This window comes from Terrapene carolina, unplaced genomic scaffold (genome assembly GCF_002925995.2).
Source record: "Terrapene carolina triunguis isolate 2854851 unplaced genomic scaffold, T_m_triunguis-2.0 Scaffold85, whole genome shotgun sequence".
NCBI lineage: Eukaryota > Metazoa > Chordata > Testudines > Emydidae > Terrapene > Terrapene triunguis.
The window spans coordinates 52,880,281-52,899,176 of NW_020664436.1; the positions used below are offsets into that span (position 1 = coordinate 52,880,281).

Here is an 18,896-nt window from a genome sequence, read left to right on the forward strand (position 1 = left end):
ATGCTGCCAAGATAGTAGGCCTAAAATTAGATGTACCTGTTCATTGTTTTTTCCTGCATATGTACTTGGGGATTGGATGCTTTTCCATGCCCACTCTGCTCTCTTATCATGTTGCTAGATTGGCAGCTCTGGGTACTGAAGCGTTCTTTTCGTAAAGCTTACGTAATAAAGACAGTAGTAGTAAAATCTTTCCCAGACTGCTTACCAAAGTGCTGTAATCCTGTTCTGGAGTCTTTGTTCATTCAGTCCTTGGCTCTTTTTCTCAGGTTCTTTTTTTTTTTAAATGAAGTCTTCACATTGCATTAGCACTTTTCTGCTTTACTGTGTCAAAACACGGTTCTTGAGAGAAAGATGTTTGTTTGTTTGTTTATTGAAAGGCAAGTGTGGAGTGGACATGTTTTAGGCCTAACAGAGTATTGTTTGTGGTTGTTACTTTTTGTGATGTCAATATCTGCCCACTGGAAATTAGACTGAAATTAAACTTGTTTCCCAAAGGCTTCTAAATAGCTACCAGGTGATCATAAAAGATTTTGATCACTTTGGATATCAGACTAAATGATCACAATGGTACCTTCTGGCTGTATTTATGAAAACTGGACTGAACACTACAAGAAGGACTTCTAACCTGTACCAATCTCTTGACCCATCCAGGGTTCATGTATATTGTAACTTAGAAAAATCCTGTTAGCTAAGGATAAAGCTGGAACAGATTTACCTCTTTGACTTAGTGTAACACTATTGACCGGTTGCCTGGTAGGGTTTTTAAACATCCCCTGAATTGTACAGTAGTGATCAGTTTTAGAACTGCGATAATGGACCAGATGGATTTTTTTTAGATTGGTGTGGTCTTGTACTTCTTATGTTCCTAATTGTGAGCAACAAACCATTTTGTGTGTGTGTGTGGGGGGGGGGGGTCTGGTTGCCCATCTGAGAAACTGGAATTTTTACATACAGCCCTTGTTTTATAGGGACTAAGTTTTACCTCCCCCGCCCCCATCACATTCTCTATTCCCCCTTCCAGTCACCAAAATATTCAGGAGGAAGCTTTAAAACTACAGTACAACAGATATCTGAGAGTCATGCCTGTGGCATTTGGAACTAAATATAGTGAAAGTGCAGACTTTGTTCAGAGTAATTTACATATGATGGCCTCTGCTTAAACCTTCATTCGCTTTTAATCTTCTGTTGCAGTTAGAAAATTCATCCTCCAGATGGCAGTAAGGTAATCCAAACTGGTAAACCTTCAAACATCTGTCAAATAGATGTAGGTATAGTAGAGTGCTTAAAAGCTTATATGTCCAAAATACATGTTTCACTCTGGAGATGAATTATCAGTAAATGTATGAGCACCTTGATATCTTATGTCCAAGATATCTTTCTATAGGTAGAATATCAGAAATTGTTTGTTTTGCTTTGAGAGTTTAGTACCCAGTAAAACCTAATAAATAGTCTATAACAGCCAATCAACCAACATCTTGATTAATTTCACAGGGTCGTTTGCATGAGTTACCAATTTAAATGATATTTTACCTTTAAAGTAATTACTTAATACGTTAGTTATATTAGACCCCAAAACATAGACATCAAAAATAACTATTATGGTTAACTACCAATAAAGAGGATTTCTAGTACAATATATTTCAGCTTAGTAGTTCATTATTCAACACTTGAGTTAACATTCATTTTCAGTAAACCTTGTCTGTATGTCTTAGGACACCATGTTCTCAAGGGGATATTTAATGTGACTTGGGCCACAGAAGCTGTCTCTCTCAAGCTTGCCAGCAGGTGGCATTTGTTCACAAATTATGCTGTTGGTTTAGGATTTTTTTCTTAGAACTTTCTCTACATCTGTTCTGTTTAACTTGATTAAATTTTAAAACGATTAAGTTCTTTTTTTATATCAGTAGCTTGTATACTTGAATTTTTGTGTAATTTAAATGCGCTTTCAAACTTCCCGAAAGCTTATTTGTGTTATGCAAGTTTTTTTATTTAAAAAACAACAAAAACAAAAAAAATTTGCACAATCATTTTTTTTCCAAAATATTTAAGTACTTTCTATATTATGAGGGTAGAAAGAAAATTATCAGTCACTTTAACAATACTGAATATTGGAATGTATATATTTAAAGATAAACAAATGCAATATAATGATTCACTGAGGACTCTTTAAAAATCACTCAACTGCTAATGTTTTTTAAAATGTTTCAGTAAGGGATTCTCACTTTTTTTATTTTATGTGATTGGATAAACACCTTGCTATAATATTTAGTTTATATAATAAATGTCTTGTAGACTTTGAATGTATAATGCCATGAATCTTTATTTTTCCTGTTCTTAATCACTAATAAAAGAAACAGTAAAAGGCATCTTTCTCAAACTCACTTTATCTAAATTTTGCAATTTTTCTTTAGTTCCTTAAAACACACTAAATTACATATCATGAAATCATCAAATCCAGAGCTCTTCCTACATCCTATTTTCTGCTGCCTAGATGGCTGCACTAGACTGCATGGGGATAAATGTGTTTTGGGGAGACAAGTAACAGTTGACTGAGGGTATGCAAATATAGATTCTCCCTGTCAAATACTCTCCCTGTCTTGGCCTTCTAAAAATGTGCCACTGTGGAATTGGACTAGTGATCACATTGCAAATAATTAACATTTTAAATTAAAGCTCTTATTTCATTCTCTCCTCTTTCTCCCCCCCGCCCTTCCCACCGACACATTAACTTTAAAAGGATAGCTTGGGTGCATCTTCATTTTGCTAATTCAGAGCTGAGATACATTTTATGTAACAAGCTTAAAACTTGGCATGGGGCTTAGAGTTACTCATTGTATCCCATAAGAAAATGAATTTTTAAAGCATTTGAACCAAATGTATAAATCAAACTTCAAATGTAACCCTCGATATTCATTTTGTATCAGTACTACTTTAAGCTTAGGCATTTTTTTTGTGAGATGTTGTCACTAACATACTAGTTATGAATATTTATACACGTCAATATTGTGTCAGTCTTTCAGATGTTTGTCTGATATAGCGCACACAGGATGAATAAATCAGTACACAGTTTTTTATTCTTGAAATTAATTGTAGATAAATTTGAGTTAAGGAGTCTGGCTTAAACTACCTTCATCCTTACATCACCACTTTCTGCCTAGATATTTCAGCATGTTGTGTTCCTTTTTAATATAACCTAGGATTTAATTTAGGCTTCTTGAAAATCACATTTTGCTTGGCCTATCACAGTTGTACATACACTTTTTGTCAACAAGTGTATATGTTAGAGTTGTCAAGCAAAAATGCATAAAACTAAAGGGGGAAATATATCTAACTGGGTCATTAAAATCTCTTCCTTTTCACTAACAGCTGCAGAAATACAAAGAATACTGCATCAACTTGGAACACCACAAGACACGCCTGAATTGAGGCAACAGCTGTAAGTACTTTACATGAAGATCTCTCATTTCACGATATTGTAAATACTGCCTCAATAGGTGACCGTGATTTTAGCCAAGTGCTCAGCTTTGTTGTGGATGGGATGGTGGAAGTAGAACAGAAGTATTAAAGCTTAAACATGGAAAAAATTAATTATCTGAGGTATCTTTGTAACCTACAGGATCTTGCCATGCTAACCTATCTGACTGGCAGTTCTCAGTACTTCTGCTGCACATGTGCTGTGTTAAATGTAAACACAGACAAACTGACAGAACTGGAAGGTACTAATTTGGCTCTAGGGATTCAAAAACCTCCAGAACATTATTTTTGTAGAGCACTCAACGTGGTATGGTCTGGAGAGGGAGGTGCTTTTGTGGGGTACTGCAAGAAGGCAAAGTGAGACTGTTAAACAATGCTAACCACAGTGTCAAGTGAAATTACAAGATGAACATATGCCAAAAATACTAGAGAAAGCAGAAGTGAAATAAGGCCAGTTGTCAGAAGTTACACTGTAGTTCAGCCCTCTGAATGTGGGCTTTCATTCATGTCCCATTGAAGGAGACTACTAGCCGCTCTGTTTCCCAATACAGTGGCTCATTCGACTTGGACCAAACTCTTCTACCACTTTTATTCTTTAATCCTAACACAGATATGCACAGGCTGCATGTGCTGCATGAACTCATTGAGTGAGAAAGTTGGCAGACTTTTCTCTGTGGCTGTTAATATAGCACAGTAGCCATTGAATGGCAGGAGGGAAATGTATATGAGACCAGGCTTGTCACATTCATTCTGGGCAGGATGACAAATTACTCTGAACTAGGACTACAAAATTGGTGACATACTACCCTGGATCCACAATGGATTTCCTACTGATGACAGTGATTGAAAGTAAGCTCTAGCACTTATACAGTAACTAAACTTTGAGTTTAGTTAAGTTCCTCTTACACTTGGCATCATTCAGCATGGAGTGGGTGGGTGGGGGGGAGAGATGCTGCTAGGCATTCTAGTGCTGCTTCCTGTTTTTTAGCCATTTGCACATAGGATTGCAGTGATTATACACCTCTACCTCGATATAACACGACCCGATATAACAAGAATTCTTGTTATAACGCAGTAGAGCAGTGCTCCAGGGGGGCAGGGCTGTGCACTCAGGCGGATCAAAGCAAGTTCGCTATAACGCGGTTTCACCTATAACGCGGTAAGATTTTTTTTTTTTTTTTTTTTGGCTCCCGAGGACAGCGTTATATCGAGGTAGAGGTGTATATTGAAAATTAGGCACATAATTGCATATCTACACTAGTTGAAAATCTGATCCTGGCTAGTATGGTTTGATCAGATTATGCCAGTGGTCCCCAAACTCTTTACCTCGTGCCCTCCCCTTATCCCTATCTGTGCCCCCCGAGCCAGGGCCAGGAGCAGGGATGCGGCTCTGGGAGGGAAGGGAGGTGGACCAGGGTTAGGTGGCCAAGGCTGGGGCCCTGGCTGAGGGCAGGGCTGTGAGGGCTGGCCCGGGCCCCAGCTGTGCGCCCCACCCCCCCCGAACATTCCTCCACACCCTTACGCACAGTGTCCCACACTTTGGGGACCTCTACTTATGCAAGTTTTGTTTGGATTGAGGGTAAACTGACTACAACTACATATACAAAACCAATGTTAATCTGGTGTGGTCTGGGGGGCAGGAATTTGAATGTATACCAGAGGAGTCATGTTCTGTTCCCTAAAAACTGAGGCAGCCATGTACCTTTTGTGTACAGATTTGCAATTGGGAATACATTTAGGTCTCTGGCGGCTTCTAAATGTCCAGGAAAATGATATTGTGGCAGATATCTACTCTTTGGGAATGGGTCTGACATGCTTCATGTTTTCCTGTTTGTGAGTCATTCTGCAGAATCTAAGCTTTCTTCTTTTTTTTTTTTTTTAAAAACAATTGTGACTGTGAAGATCACTTTCCAGTCACGTTTGAATGGTTGACGTAAGCAGTGCTGTTTTCCTCAGTCTCCAGATAGACTGAAATTGTGACAGAGGCCTTGTCTACACTGCCACTTTCCAGCGCTACAACATTCTCGCTCAGGGGTGTGAAAAAACTCCCCCCAAGCACTGCAAGTTTCAGCGCTGTAAAGCGCCAGTGTAGACAGTACACCAGTGCTAGGAGTCGTGCTCCCAGGACTGGTAGCTACTCCCCTCATGTGGGTGGTGCTGGGAGAGCTCTCTCCCAGCGCTGGTGCCAGGACTACACAGCCACGTTAAAGCGCTGCCACAGCAGCCCTTTGATGTTGCTGGTGAAGACCTACCCTGAGAGGTGGGAACTCCTGGCCTCTATTATCTCATTGGAATTGGAAGGAAATGGAAAAGGAAAGTAAGGAGAGTTACAGGCATGGAAAAGGCAATGAAGGAAAGGAGGATGAGGAAGGCAGAGTAACAAAGGGCATAAATAGCTGTGCTAACAGTGAGTATGTTTCTCCACTAAAAGATACTGAACAAATAATACAAGTTTAGTTTCCACATAAGACACATCCTCCCCTTTTATTGGTACAAATCTCCCATTGACATCAGGAAGAAATTTTGCTATAGATTGAGTGGGTGGGCATTGTCCTAAATTTACACCTGAGCCAAAGACCACAATTTAAAAAATGAAAGTTTGACTGCTTGACTTATCAAAAAAGGAAACTAAGTTTTTTCTGATCTTCTCTTTTTAGAGGGTGTCTGAAGTCTGCTATATGTATACTTCATTGTTCAGGGGCCACCGCAAAAGCATCTTGATTCATTTCATTGATGAGGCTGCAACTTACTTTTTATTTTTCTACAAATATTTTTGCCTACAGATATTTCCAAAAATGGCTCTGGTATTTGTAACTTTTTCTGTACAATAGCCAGTGGCCCTCTTGTGGCTGATTCCACTGCTATATCACTAGTTTAACATCATTTCTTTCAGAGTCTGTGTCTCATCCAACACCCTTCTGAGTGATCAGTTCACAGATATTATAGTGATGAATAGAAATGCCTATAAATAAATATTTAGTAAGATAATTGGTAACTTTCTTCTAAAAATACTGCTCCTGAGCGTCCAGGAAATTGTTCCAGCAAAATAATCCAGTGGCTATAATACAGACTTTGTGTTTGGTTCAGGCAGCAGAAGCAGCAGCATACAAACCAGCTTGCCAAAGAAACTGACAAGAACATTAAAGAGTTTGGGTCTCTGCCTGCAACAAGTGAACAGGTATAAAAATGAAGAACATGGATCATTTGAACATAATGTTGGCTGATGTAAAGTATCTGAATGGTTTCAGTTACGTATTCATATTATTGCTGTCGTTACTAGATGTTGACAACATCCAAGTGAGGTCTGTGTTCAAAACGAATGTTCGGTGCTATGTAGAAGTCACTTAATAGGCCTCAAGTGCAGTAAAATGCAGAATAGTTTTCTGTAAGCAATTGCTCCTACAGTGTATCAGAACTAAAGCACTCTGACAAGAATTGCTACCAACATGGTAATTACTATTGCTGCTGATGGTGTGTTATTGTGACTTGTAGGATTAAGAGATTTAAAATGAGTGAGTATGGTCAACAGATTATAACTATTTAATCACTTCTGTCTCATTCATGTTTGCTGCTTAAACTTTGCACTTGGTTCATAAATACTTCTAGACCCAAAAAAGGAAAAAAATTTGAAGTGCCTCTTTTGCTTGACCCTGGAGTTTGAAAGTTTGTGGTAAGAAACTCAACCATGTTGTTTGACCAGACTGTTCCCTCCCACCCTTATTCATGACTCCAAGATGGAAAAGTGGAGGTGATTGACTAAGGGCAAGTTGTAGCTCTTAGATCACATTGCAAATTCAAAGGGAGTGTCAAAGTGGATGGGGAAATCTAGAGGAAATTCTCTCATGACCTGACCTTGTCCATTCTCAATAGGAGTAAAAATTGGAATTTTTTTTTTTTTTTTGTAAAAACATGATTACAAGGTCATTTCTCCTCTCAGGTACAGTTCAGGGCATACCTTCAGCGCTTCTATCTTATAATTAAATCAGTGAGTTTCCCCTCCTCCCCTGATGCTCTGGGCTGTTTTTACACAGTTTAAATTTTACAATATCAAAATATTCAGCAATTGTACAGTGAACCTAGTTAATAAATAAGACAGAAGGTCTCACTAGTGGCTTACTGAAAGCTGTCTGGATGTGTGATGCTGGATCCTCCTTAATTCCAGTAGTTAAATACCAATAAGACAGTTGAAAATACATTGCATTCCTAATACTACTTTTCCACAATTGCTGTAATAGTGATAGGGTTGTTATGTGAACCCGAATGGGAGGTAGTCCATACAATCTCAAATGAGAGGGAATGTGCCATGAGACACTCTATTTAAAGTGTGAGGCCCATGCTAACAGGAAGAGGGAGGAGGGGAGAATCACACAAACAAACCACCCTTGAAATAACTTATTTGTAAAGCCTTGAACAAGAGCAAGCTTGCTTGTTATAAAAATCAGTCTTGCTTTCCTCCAATAGCGTCAAAGAAAAATACAGAAAGATCGTCTTGTGGCGGAGTTCAGTACTGCACTGGCCAACTTCCAGAGGATCCAAAGGCAAGCTGCTGAGAAAGAAAAAGATCTTGTAGCCAGAGTAAGAGCCAGCTCTAGGGTATCTGTAAGTATCCAGAAATATATTATTCAACTCAAACATTATTTACATAAAACCTGCTTCTTTTTATTAGCTTGAGAGCAGCATTCTTACAGGATTGTCACCATTGCAGGAGATAAATAAAATAAATAATAAACTAAATGCACGCATGTAGAATGTGCGCACAATGCCAACATAGTTGTGTGGTTTTTTTATTTTATTTTTTTAAACTTTGCTTGCCTTTGAACACAAGGTATTAAATTTAAAACTTGCATTTCAGTTTAATGGTTTGATTAAGGAAAAAATAACTTCATAGTAATTCCTTATTAAAAGACTTACTCTGTCCTTGTGCCTATGTATGGTTTTACAAAGGGGTTCATAGGTACTTCGCATAGTGCAATGCCCTGATCTTGCTATGGGAATCATAGAGGTAGATCTTTGTATGTGTATAGTGTCCCCTAAATCAACAGGGATTCTTTTTGGATATAAGGATCCATCTGCTAGACCCCTTTGCAGGATTGAGGCTATCATGGGCTATGAAGCAGGAAACATTGAGTAAAGTAGTAGCCTTCATTTAAAGTGTCTTTACTTATGTCAGTCTTAAATTGGACTTCGGTTAATTTTAGAGAACTACAATTTTAACATAGTTTGGAAATGCAAAATTATGCTGGATTTTTTTTGTAGTAATATAGGCTCAGTCCTGACCTTTGACTCCATGAGTACAGCAATGTGTATTGGCATAAAATATATTGTAGGCTGCTACCAAGCGCAGTTTATTTGTATATATATATCCACACACACCAGCCCCACACCAAGAATATAACTGACACATTTTGTTTTAGAGCTACCAAAGTTAAAACCCCCTTAATCTTGATTCATTATGGGAATTTCGACAAACATTTTACTATGTACCCATCACTCAAATAAAATGGTAATTTTTGTTTTTCCTACAGGCTGGTCCTTCAGAAGACGGTTACAAAGAAGGAACACTTGTCTCTTGGGACAGGTAGGACGGGCGTGCCATAAACCTTATAACCTGTCTTGTAAATTGATTGGTTGACTCCAATAATGTGGACTTATTTGAGATACACTCTGTGCTGTAGTCCATGGTTTTAACAGAACTTGTGTGGTGAAACAACATTAAGATCACTTATACAGTGCATTTAAAAAAAAATCTATTTGTTAAAGCATGCTGTGTGTTTGGTTTTTTTGTTGGCTTTTTGTGACCCTCTGAAAGCTAATAATCACAAGCTGCTAGTGTTCTACAGAAGCTAAAATTAGAACCGAAAATATCAATTTCTATTTTTATTTTTTTTAAGTTACTGCTTTAACACTATCAAACTCAGTTTCTGGGTCTCCTGGCCTTTAATGTGATCTGTTTAACTGGAACAGTGGAAGTTGATTTTTTTTTTTTTTTTTTTTTTTTTTCCCCTGCAGAAGGAAATAGAAAACTAAAATTAGGTGTTAAAAAAAGTAATACAATTCTATTACAATAGAGCCCAGAGGCTTCAACAGAGATAAGGGCCTAATTGTGATAGGCATTGTACCAAACTCTCCTTTCTCCCCCCCCCCCCCAAACCCAAATAGAGTTGCTGCCACCAAATTAACCTTTATTTCCATGTGTAATGGACTCAGAGTTAAGGGGTTTATGTGTTTTGAGTCAGGTTAGATTTAGCTAACCCCAACCACTGCTCCCCTCCTGATTATTTTCAGAGAATAAACCACCAACTACAAGATGAGGAGGAGGAACAGGCTAGTAAATGGACATATGCATGTTTAACAACCTTAAGAAAAAATGCACACCCATAAGACAAATTTTAAAAAAGGCTTTTAAAAATTCTTATGAATTAACAAACATTAAATGGAATGTGCTTCCTCTAGTTTGTTAGGATCTTCTGAAGGAAAGAGATGTGGTAAGAAGTTTTCATCCAACTATGCCTGTAGAGGACAACATAAAAACAATGCAGCCTTTTGTCTTTTATCCTTCCAGATTAGGACAGCTGGGTCTCTAAAACTTGGATCAAGATATTTAACTATTAATCCATAAGACTGAATACCTGCATTTTTCTCTAAGTGGCTTCTAATTCAGACTCCACTAACGAGGAAAGCCAAAATGAATGCCAGACTCCACATGACACTTAGTTCAGAATCCAAATAGAAAGATGTGTTTGATATCTGCATGCTTAGTTAGAAAATGCTGAGCCAAAACACTAGGTTTTAAGGGGTTTCATATGTCAAAGCTGTTTAATAGTATGCTTGTATAACTTCCTTTATTGAGGTCCTGAGGATTCAGGCCTTTCACATCAGCTGTACATCGATTTTTTGCAAACGTAAAAACATCATGTCTTGTTAATAGCAAGTTTAATGTGTATTCTCTGTACTTTAGTCTTTTTAACATGAAGTGCATTTCAACCTTGTGTATAAGAGCAGTTCAGCCAGTTCGAGTATTTTTGGTTTTTTTACAGTCAACCTCAAGCACAAGTGCAAGATGAAGACATTACAGAAGATGATCTCCGTCTTATTGAGGAGAGAGAGTCCTCCATCAGGCAGCTTGAGGTAAGCAGTGCTGCTATGTGCAGCGTTAGAACAAACTTGAGAATATTTTTCTGATACTTCCTAAAGGAGCAGGCATTAGCATTAGTGGGAGGAATCCATCATCAAAGGTTAGAAAATATTTTTTTAATGCAGAAATTGTTTTTATGCAGTAGGTAAAGAACTGCACGTGGAATTCCCTACACGAAAACCACTTTTCACTGTTCTATTACGCAGTGTCATGGTCTACTAAGCTCTCCTGACTTCACCTTGAGGAATAAATAGCCACCCATGTGACTACCAAGTAAGATAGAACTTGGGTTTTCATGCAAATATCCCTAGAACTGTTTTTTCTCCCCTCTTCTCCCCCCCCCCCCCCCCCCCCCCCCCCCCCCCCAAGACTTCTCCTCATCCCAAAGCATTTTTATAGACCATGCAGTGTAGCACAGTATTGCCATTCATTCTTGTCCATGGCTTGTTCCCCCATTAAGTTCAAAAGCAAATTTTAAATAAAATGCAAAACATCCCCTCTACAGAATTTTACAGGTGGGGTATTTTTCAGTTCTTCCTGGTGTCGGCTGTCTTTAATATCATTGTCTGGAAATGCAGGATAAACATATTAAATGTAATAAAAATGGGTAACTCCTATTTGTACTATATATGCGTAAAAAGTACCAATAGTTGGGCATATGAAATATTGACTCCAGTAATGACTAAATTTTTTCTGGAATTGAACAGAAATGCCTGAGAACAATCCATCTGTCCGTGTATTCATCTACCAATAGCAAAACAAAAAACTTGGATGGGAGAGGCAGGGGAAATTCCAATATTTTAAAACAAAATAATGAACATACTAAATGACTCCGAAATGTAGGTTATGGATTAATGGCATTGTGGCTGTTGTGGGTTTTGAAAAAGTAATTGACTTGTAAAACACCAGTGGAAATGAATGATGGATTCCAGACTGAAATTATATATTTTGAGCTCCAACAAACTTCACCAGCAATTAAGAGTCTGGAACTGGACCTTTAACAGGCAATTTTGCTGACGCATGAGACAAATAGAATCCAGTCCTCTCTTTTCTTTATAGGCTTTGCAGTACTGATTGTATAAGAACTTACTTTTGTGGGTAAACTAAACAGAGGTGGATAAATAGGAATTGTAAGCAAAACAAGAAGGTGACATGTCACTTTATCATAACCATGTTGTAATAGTTAATATTGTGTATGTGCCACTGCCCTCTACTGGATGAAACTGTTTTTTGGTAACTAAGGGCTGGTCAATAAGAGTCACACAAGTTTAACTTTAACTTAAACAGACATGGTTAAACTGCTGCAAAACCTTATGGGAAGATACTTCTTTCCGTTTGGTTTAAGTCACTAAAGAAATTATTTAAGCCTTTTTGACATAAGCTACTCTTAAACTGACAGAAGGAATTTTGCACTAGTTTAACTAAGGCCATGTTTGTATGGAGAGTGAACACGCAGCAGACTATAGCACTCTAGATTTCCACCCCAACTTGCTGTGCATTAACTCTCTGTATAGACAAGCCCTAAACTAGTTTAAGAACACCTTTGCCATTGCAAGTTTGTGTGTAGACAAGACCTTAGAAATTGGCCTCTTAACTAGTAGGATGTGCAGTGCAACTGATTTTGGATATTTAGATGAATATGATAGTATTCTTTTAATCCAAATTAAAACTTGAGCTTGCAAAAGAATTTGTATTAGCTTCTTGGTGCAGGAAACCATAGCTATCTAGTCTGAAATAATGCACAATGCTTGGCTAACTACAGCAGTTTCCCATGGTATTTGCTAATTTGTTTGTTTTTTAAATTATTTTCTCTTGCAGGCAGATATTATGGACATCAATGAAATATTTAAAGATTTAGGAATGATGATTCATGAACAAGGTGATGTGATAGGTAAGCACAGATCATAAAATATTTTAGAAAATTTACATGAAATTTAGGAAGGGAGGGGGAGAGAGAATAATATCCCATTGATTTATGTAGATTATTCATCATGCTGTATAATTCTTGGATCTTAATTTTAAACCACAGAATCATGATTCTCCAGAAACTAGCCAGATAAGATTTGTTTTTGATGGTGCTTTTTTGAGCACCTTCTCTGCTGACTGTCTGTATTTAAGTTGATTGAGGTTCTAACCTGTTGTGTTCTATATCGGCAGAGATTGTTGGGTGATCTGTTAAAGCAATCAGGAAATCCAGTACACTTGGGGAAAATGGCTTTAAATGTAGTTTCAGGTTCTACTCCTTCATTTTGAGTTTTGCTTCCAATTTTTGTGAGTTTTTAATTGCACTTTTCTTATTTTGTAAAATGTCTTTCACTCCCCATTTCTGAGTGAATGACCAAGCTAAAATGGGGAAAAAATGCAAAGTATAAAGAAACTGGGGGGAAACAATAGGAAAGTTATTTCCTTGGTTCTTTATGTTGGCCAAAGCAAATTAAGGGCTTGTCTCCACTTTACTGGGTGCGGCGATCGATCCACCGGGGGTCGATTTAGCAGGTCTTCACTAGACCCGCTATATCGACTGCCGATCACTCTCCTGTCGACTCTGGTACTCCACCGGAATGAGAAGCATAAGGTAAGTCGATGGGAGGAACTCTCCTGTCAACCCAGCGCAGTATAGACACTGCGAAAGGTCGACTTAAGTTACGTCAACTCCAGCTACGTTATTCACATAGCTGGACTTGCGTAACTTAGGTTGACTGAGCCCCATATTGTAGACCTGCCCTAAGCTAAACCAAAAAACAGACACTGTTATTCCAAAAAAGATCATCCACATGGGGAGTTACACTGTTGTAATTATGTTGGTTTGATAATGCCAGTAAATTACCTTGAGTAAGCCCTTAGTTACTACAATAAATGCAAATTTAAGCGCACACCATTTTCTCAGAATACAACTAAATAACACTCTTCTAACAAACATTCACAGACTGGCTATGATTGGTTTTTTTGCCCACAAAGCCTTCTCTCTTAATAATTACTGATCCACCAAACCTTTCAAACAAAATTTCCATCAATTGAATTTCGTACTAAGTGGTATTCTTAAAAAGTTCTGGGTCACTCATTTCATCTATCTATCACCACTTTTCTCTCATGTCTTTCTCTGATCAGTAGGTGCTCTCTCTCTCTCTCTCTCTCTCTCTCTCTCTCTCTCGTTTATTCTCAAACACCAGCTTCCTGAGAAACTATCCTTATTGGTCCATGTCCAAAGCCAACCCTCCACTTCTAAAATACCTGAACTTGGAAGTTATGATATCTGAAGTAAACCTTGGAATACTCTGGGTGCTTCAGAAGTTAGCCTGATCACTGTTACAGTACATATAGGGAAAATGACAAAGGAGGAAACTTCCATAATGCAGTAGGATAATGTTTGTGTGTTTAGTGAAGGTAAATGCAAGTCAAAAGTGATTGTTCTTGCACTTTGATCTGTGTATTTCAGTGTTTTATCTACTGTGTTTATCAAAGTTAGTTTGAATGCTTTTTAGGGGATAGAGATTTAACTTTTTATTCAGGAAAGTAAGATGAAAATAAATATCATGAGGTAATGGTAAACTATTACCTATAGGTCCATTTATACCATGTTATTGATTTTTAGCCATTAATCATTAGGAGGGTGGTGTTTTTGTCTTGCAGTAGATACTTAATCTGATCCAATTGTACATAGAAATTCTAAGGATAGGCTTGTTGGGATTTAATGTTATGAGAGTAAATGTCTGCTCTGAGAATGTGGAAGATCAGAACTGCAGCAGCTGTAATTTAATTAGTAACAGTGGCAAACACATGAGGCTTTTACTACATCAGGCTTTAATTGAGAAAATGACTTTTTTTTTTCTTTCTTTTAAAAAGACAGCATAGAAGCCAATGTAGAAAATGCTGACGTACACGTCCAGCAAGGAAACCAGCAGCTATCAAGAGCAGCAGACTACCAGGTAATATCAGTGCAAACTGCCAGTCATCTATCAATAATTGTCCCTTTCACTTGTTTGTCTTAATTTTTATTATGGTAGTTTAATTCTTCCTTATAATTGTTTTAATGGTTTGGAGACTTACTCAAAGACGCAAGACTGGCATAGGATAGCATCTCTGGGTCACTAATCCAAATTCAGCCCAGGTTGGTAGTAACAAAAAGTCCATGCCCTCTGAAAGTTTAGCAGCCTTATGTGAAATTAGCTGGCTGGTGGGCCATACTATGAAAAACCATCATAACTGACCTTCTCATTGCCAGTGCAGTAAGGGAAGGATTGAATGTGCATGGAGAATGAACCTATCCTTTGCTTCGTAATTTCCCTAAGTCAGGATTGGGGTTCATTGGTAGGGCAGCATAGGGAAGTTTTGTGCTGCTGCTCAGGCTGCATAAATCTCTTCTGTGCATAGAAGACTTTGCTTTCCAGTTCTGCCATGTTCACTGGCTTAAAAAATAAAATGAAAGAGCAAAGTTTTAGAAATCTGTGAAAGACTTTTTTTTTTCTTTTTCTTTTTCTTTTTCAAGTCTATTTAGAGAGTCTTAAATTTTGGCCTGTGTTAGAGATAATCTTATTAGTAATACATCCTCTTCCTTGAACACTTCTCTGCTGAAGTTGATCTTCTCATTTAAAGTCGTATTGCAGTTATAGCCAGGCAAACGAATCAATGGGGAAAATTTTATTAAACCTAGATTTGTCTGCTGGCTTGTAAGGGACAAAATTAAGGTGGCCAACTTTTTTTCTAAAATATAGGCAGGGCTGGTAGCACCACTTATTAAGATTGCCCAACAGTTCCCATTATAAGACCCTGTTTTCAGTTGCTTATAAGTTTTTAGTTTTGTTCCACCTTCCCCCCCCCCCCCCAAACTTTAACCATTTGAGATAAAAATTTTCATTCCAGTGTCTACCTGGCTGAAATTTTTTGGAAAACTTCAGCCAAAATGATTGATCTGTTTCAAAGAATGAGGCAATATAGAGGAAAATACATAATTTTTGTCCATGCTAAAAAATTCTGGTGACCTTTTTTATTTGAAAAGTTTTAACATCCCATGGATTTTGGAGAGGGACTTGAAATTTGGCTGAGGAATGGCCTTTGTGTCGGGATGGGCCTTTTGTTATCCCTGTGAAAATCCGTGCAAATTTGGCCAAGTTATAAGCCTTTGAAAAAATCAGTTTCTACATACTCAGTAGAGACTTGGTTGGTTGTGTGTGTTTTTTGTTTTTTGTTTTTTTAGCAGCTAAAATCTCTGATTCCATCGTCACTGACCATGCTCAAGCCTCTCACAGCTCCCTAGTGCTGAGCATATTGCATATGTGCCATCCCCACAGAACAACTGAGTATGCTCCCTCCAGTTCAGAGCTGAGAGAGTAAAGCCAGACATTCCCTGTAATGGCTGATCCCAGCTATTCTGGGAGCCAGGCCCTGGAATGGAGATCCTGTCTCCTGCATTCACAATGACTTCCCTGCTGGCACCCAGGCAGCATAGAGAAGGAAGCCATCAGATTCATCTGTGGGGTGGGAGACGAGGGAGGCAGATTGCCATGTGGGAAAGGAGTAGATTGGGACAAGGAGTCCAACAACACTGGGATTGGAAGGGGTGCAGGGGGAGAAACTCGAACTGGCTCAGTAAGTAGACTGGAAGCTGGGGATGGGAGAGGGTGGTGGAAATGGTTGGACAAGGAGACTGGGAGTCAGCTTGGGAGACTGAGTGAAAGTGTGTTGCGGGCGGTGGGGGGCTGGGAGCCAGCTGGGTGTCAGGGGAGAACCCTGAGGTTCTACTGAGGGGAGGGGTGGAAGACTAGAACTGGGAGGAGATGCCTATCTCCTGGTTCTTCATCCCAGTTACCCCCTCCAGGCTTCCTTGTCCAAGTTCCAGTCCCAGTCTGAATTCCTCCCTGGGCTCCTCATCCTAATTCCCCACCTTCCAAAACACACCTTGGCTCCTCGTCCCAGGTTCCTGCACCCCCAACCAGCTCACAGCCCCGATCTCCACCCATACTCTCTGCCTCTGTCCCAGTCTGCTCTCTCCACTGTCCCTCCCCCTCCCCTTACAGACAAAAAAATCTATATACTCATTACATTTCCTGTGAGATGCCAGGGAGAATGTATTTTTCCAATGTGAATTCCAAATACCCTTGAAATCTAAGGGGTGAAGTTATAACTTTTGTTTGTTTCGTGAACGACTGTTGCCTGTTAACCATTTACTGTCTTAATTGTCTTTTTTTTTTTAAGTACACAGTTCATTTAGATTGTGTAAATAACAGAACCACAGAAGCAGTTGCTAAGTAGTTCTGAACACTGCACAACAATCAAATTTTTGTATTAACAGCGCAAATCCCGAAAGAAAATGTGCATCATCATTCTTGTACTTGTCATTGGAGCAGTGGTTCTTGGACTCATCATATGGGCATCTGTGAGATAAGACTGTTGAAAGAGCATTATTTAAATTTATGCAAGAAAACTCCTACAATCGTTTTTGTCTGCTTCTGAAGCTGTTCAGTAAATGATGGTTCTATACTTTATCACTGTTGATTTTTTTTAAAACCTGAGAAATGACTGTTGGTACCACTAGTTGGTATAACTTCCTTCCATTCTTGGATTTGAGATTGGCTGTACTGGCAAGACAACAATCAGTCAGCTTTATAAACTTACTTTTTGTTGGTAAACTTACTTAATAAACACCTCTAAATGTTTCGGGCTAATCAGAAGTTTTGATAAAGTGGGGCATAATCTGCTTTGATATTTCTAAGTGTTGCCAAATTTAAACAGAGTTTTCTGAACTCCTTATTCTAATTGGGACAACACACTTATTGTCACACATTATTTTTAAACTGGTGAATAGGTCTTCCCACTCGCTGTCTCCTATGGATTACTCAAGATTATAACCTAAAACCATGTTGACGTCAGAAAACTATCCTTCACTGTTGAAGCCTTTGGATTAGGTGTTCAGTTTCTGATTGACTAGGAAATCTTTCATAGATTTCATTTGTCGTTATGTGGCAGTAAGTATCCATGTGCCAGGCAAAGCCTATTTTATAGGTAAAATGGATGGCAATAATTTATTAATATAGGCTTTTTGATTAAACTCTTAAATTTAGAAATGAGACTTTGGGCCATATTTTTACTTAGCATTCATGCACCTAACTTATGCACACATCTGGCATTTTCATGCCTAAAATAAGTGTTGATAAATGATTATGCACAATTGAACATGTTTGACTGAAAATCTGGGTCTAATTTTAGTTGTGAACTCTTAAGTATGATATTGGGAATAGTGAAAATTTGTAGTTTCCTAATTGCACTTGAACTCCAGTGATCTGAACCTGCTGTTATTGTACAAATACTTTGAACAGTATAGACCCCAGTTTGTAAAAAAATGTATTTGTTTCTTATGCAATCAGAGAGAGGAGGACTAATCGTTAAATTTAGTGTCCACGACTGATTAAGATCTCTACTCCCAAATGCCAATCAGTTGACCTGACTCAACTTGCTCAGAAGCTTAGCCACGCTTACAGCTTTCCAATTTTTTTCCTTTTTGTGCCATTTTATACTAATCCATAATTAGAACGGTAATGCATTTGCCTTTGTAATTGATGTTACGATAGTGCACTAATCAAGAATATTGTGCAGATGAAAATGTCACTTCATCTGTATTTTATAAAGTTATTGTACAGCAGTTTGATAGAGAATGCACTATTTACATAACAAGCAGAGATTTACTAATTGAGAACCATTTAACTGTAAGTATCTATGGACTTAAAATTGTAACCATGAAGCCAAAATAAAGATGATGTTGTTTTAAAAGTGAGGGGTTTTCAGAATGTTTTTTTTTTTTTTTTTTCTGTACCAGCACACATCACTTACCCAGTGATTAAAACTCATTTAAAGGGGGACAAACTCAAATCGTAAGCTGCAAATATGCAATCTGGTCCACACAAGGACTTCACATCTGTGTGTGGGCTCGTTGACTTAAATGGGACTCCATGTGTATAAGAGTTCAGCCAGATGTATCAGATTGCAGGGTCAAGACCCAACCTTGGATAATGGAAATTAAGGTCAAGGTTTTCACCTTTTTCTGAAGTCTGGCTGTTCAGGAGGATATATTCATTACCAGTTCTTTGTAATTTTTAATATATAAGATAGGAGCCCAGAATTACAGGATGGGCACCTATAGATGTGTGTTACATTTTGGAAGAAATAAGCTTTAATGTCAGGTTCTTAGTGCTGATGTATTTGAGTTTCAAACACTGCAGGGTATGTTCTTTTATTTAAAACCTGTGTGGTGGTGTGTTTGTTTTTTTGGTTTGGTTTTTTTTTTTTTTTTGGG

The 18,896-nt window shown here is 38.2% G+C and overlaps 1 protein-coding gene across 1 annotated transcript in view; it reads left to right on the top strand.

The window, feature by feature from the left end:
• STX7 (syntaxin 7) overlaps window positions 1-18,377 on the top strand; it is a 44,948-nt gene extending 26,571 nt beyond the window's left edge. The window contains exons 3-10 of the mRNA XM_026649806.2: window positions 3,367-3,436; window positions 6,562-6,652; window positions 7,936-8,073; window positions 9,000-9,052; window positions 10,512-10,602; window positions 12,428-12,500; window positions 14,453-14,535; window positions 16,899-18,377. Of these exons, the coding sequence (XP_026505591.1) occupies window positions 3,367-3,436; window positions 6,562-6,652; window positions 7,936-8,073; window positions 9,000-9,052; window positions 10,512-10,602; window positions 12,428-12,500; window positions 14,453-14,535; window positions 16,899-16,991 (692 nt within the window). The 3' untranslated portion in view covers window positions 16,992-18,377. The remainder of the gene's footprint in view (window positions 1-3,366; window positions 3,437-6,561; window positions 6,653-7,935; window positions 8,074-8,999; window positions 9,053-10,511; window positions 10,603-12,427; window positions 12,501-14,452; window positions 14,536-16,898) is intronic.
• Window positions 18,378-18,896: the final 519 nt, after the last annotated feature.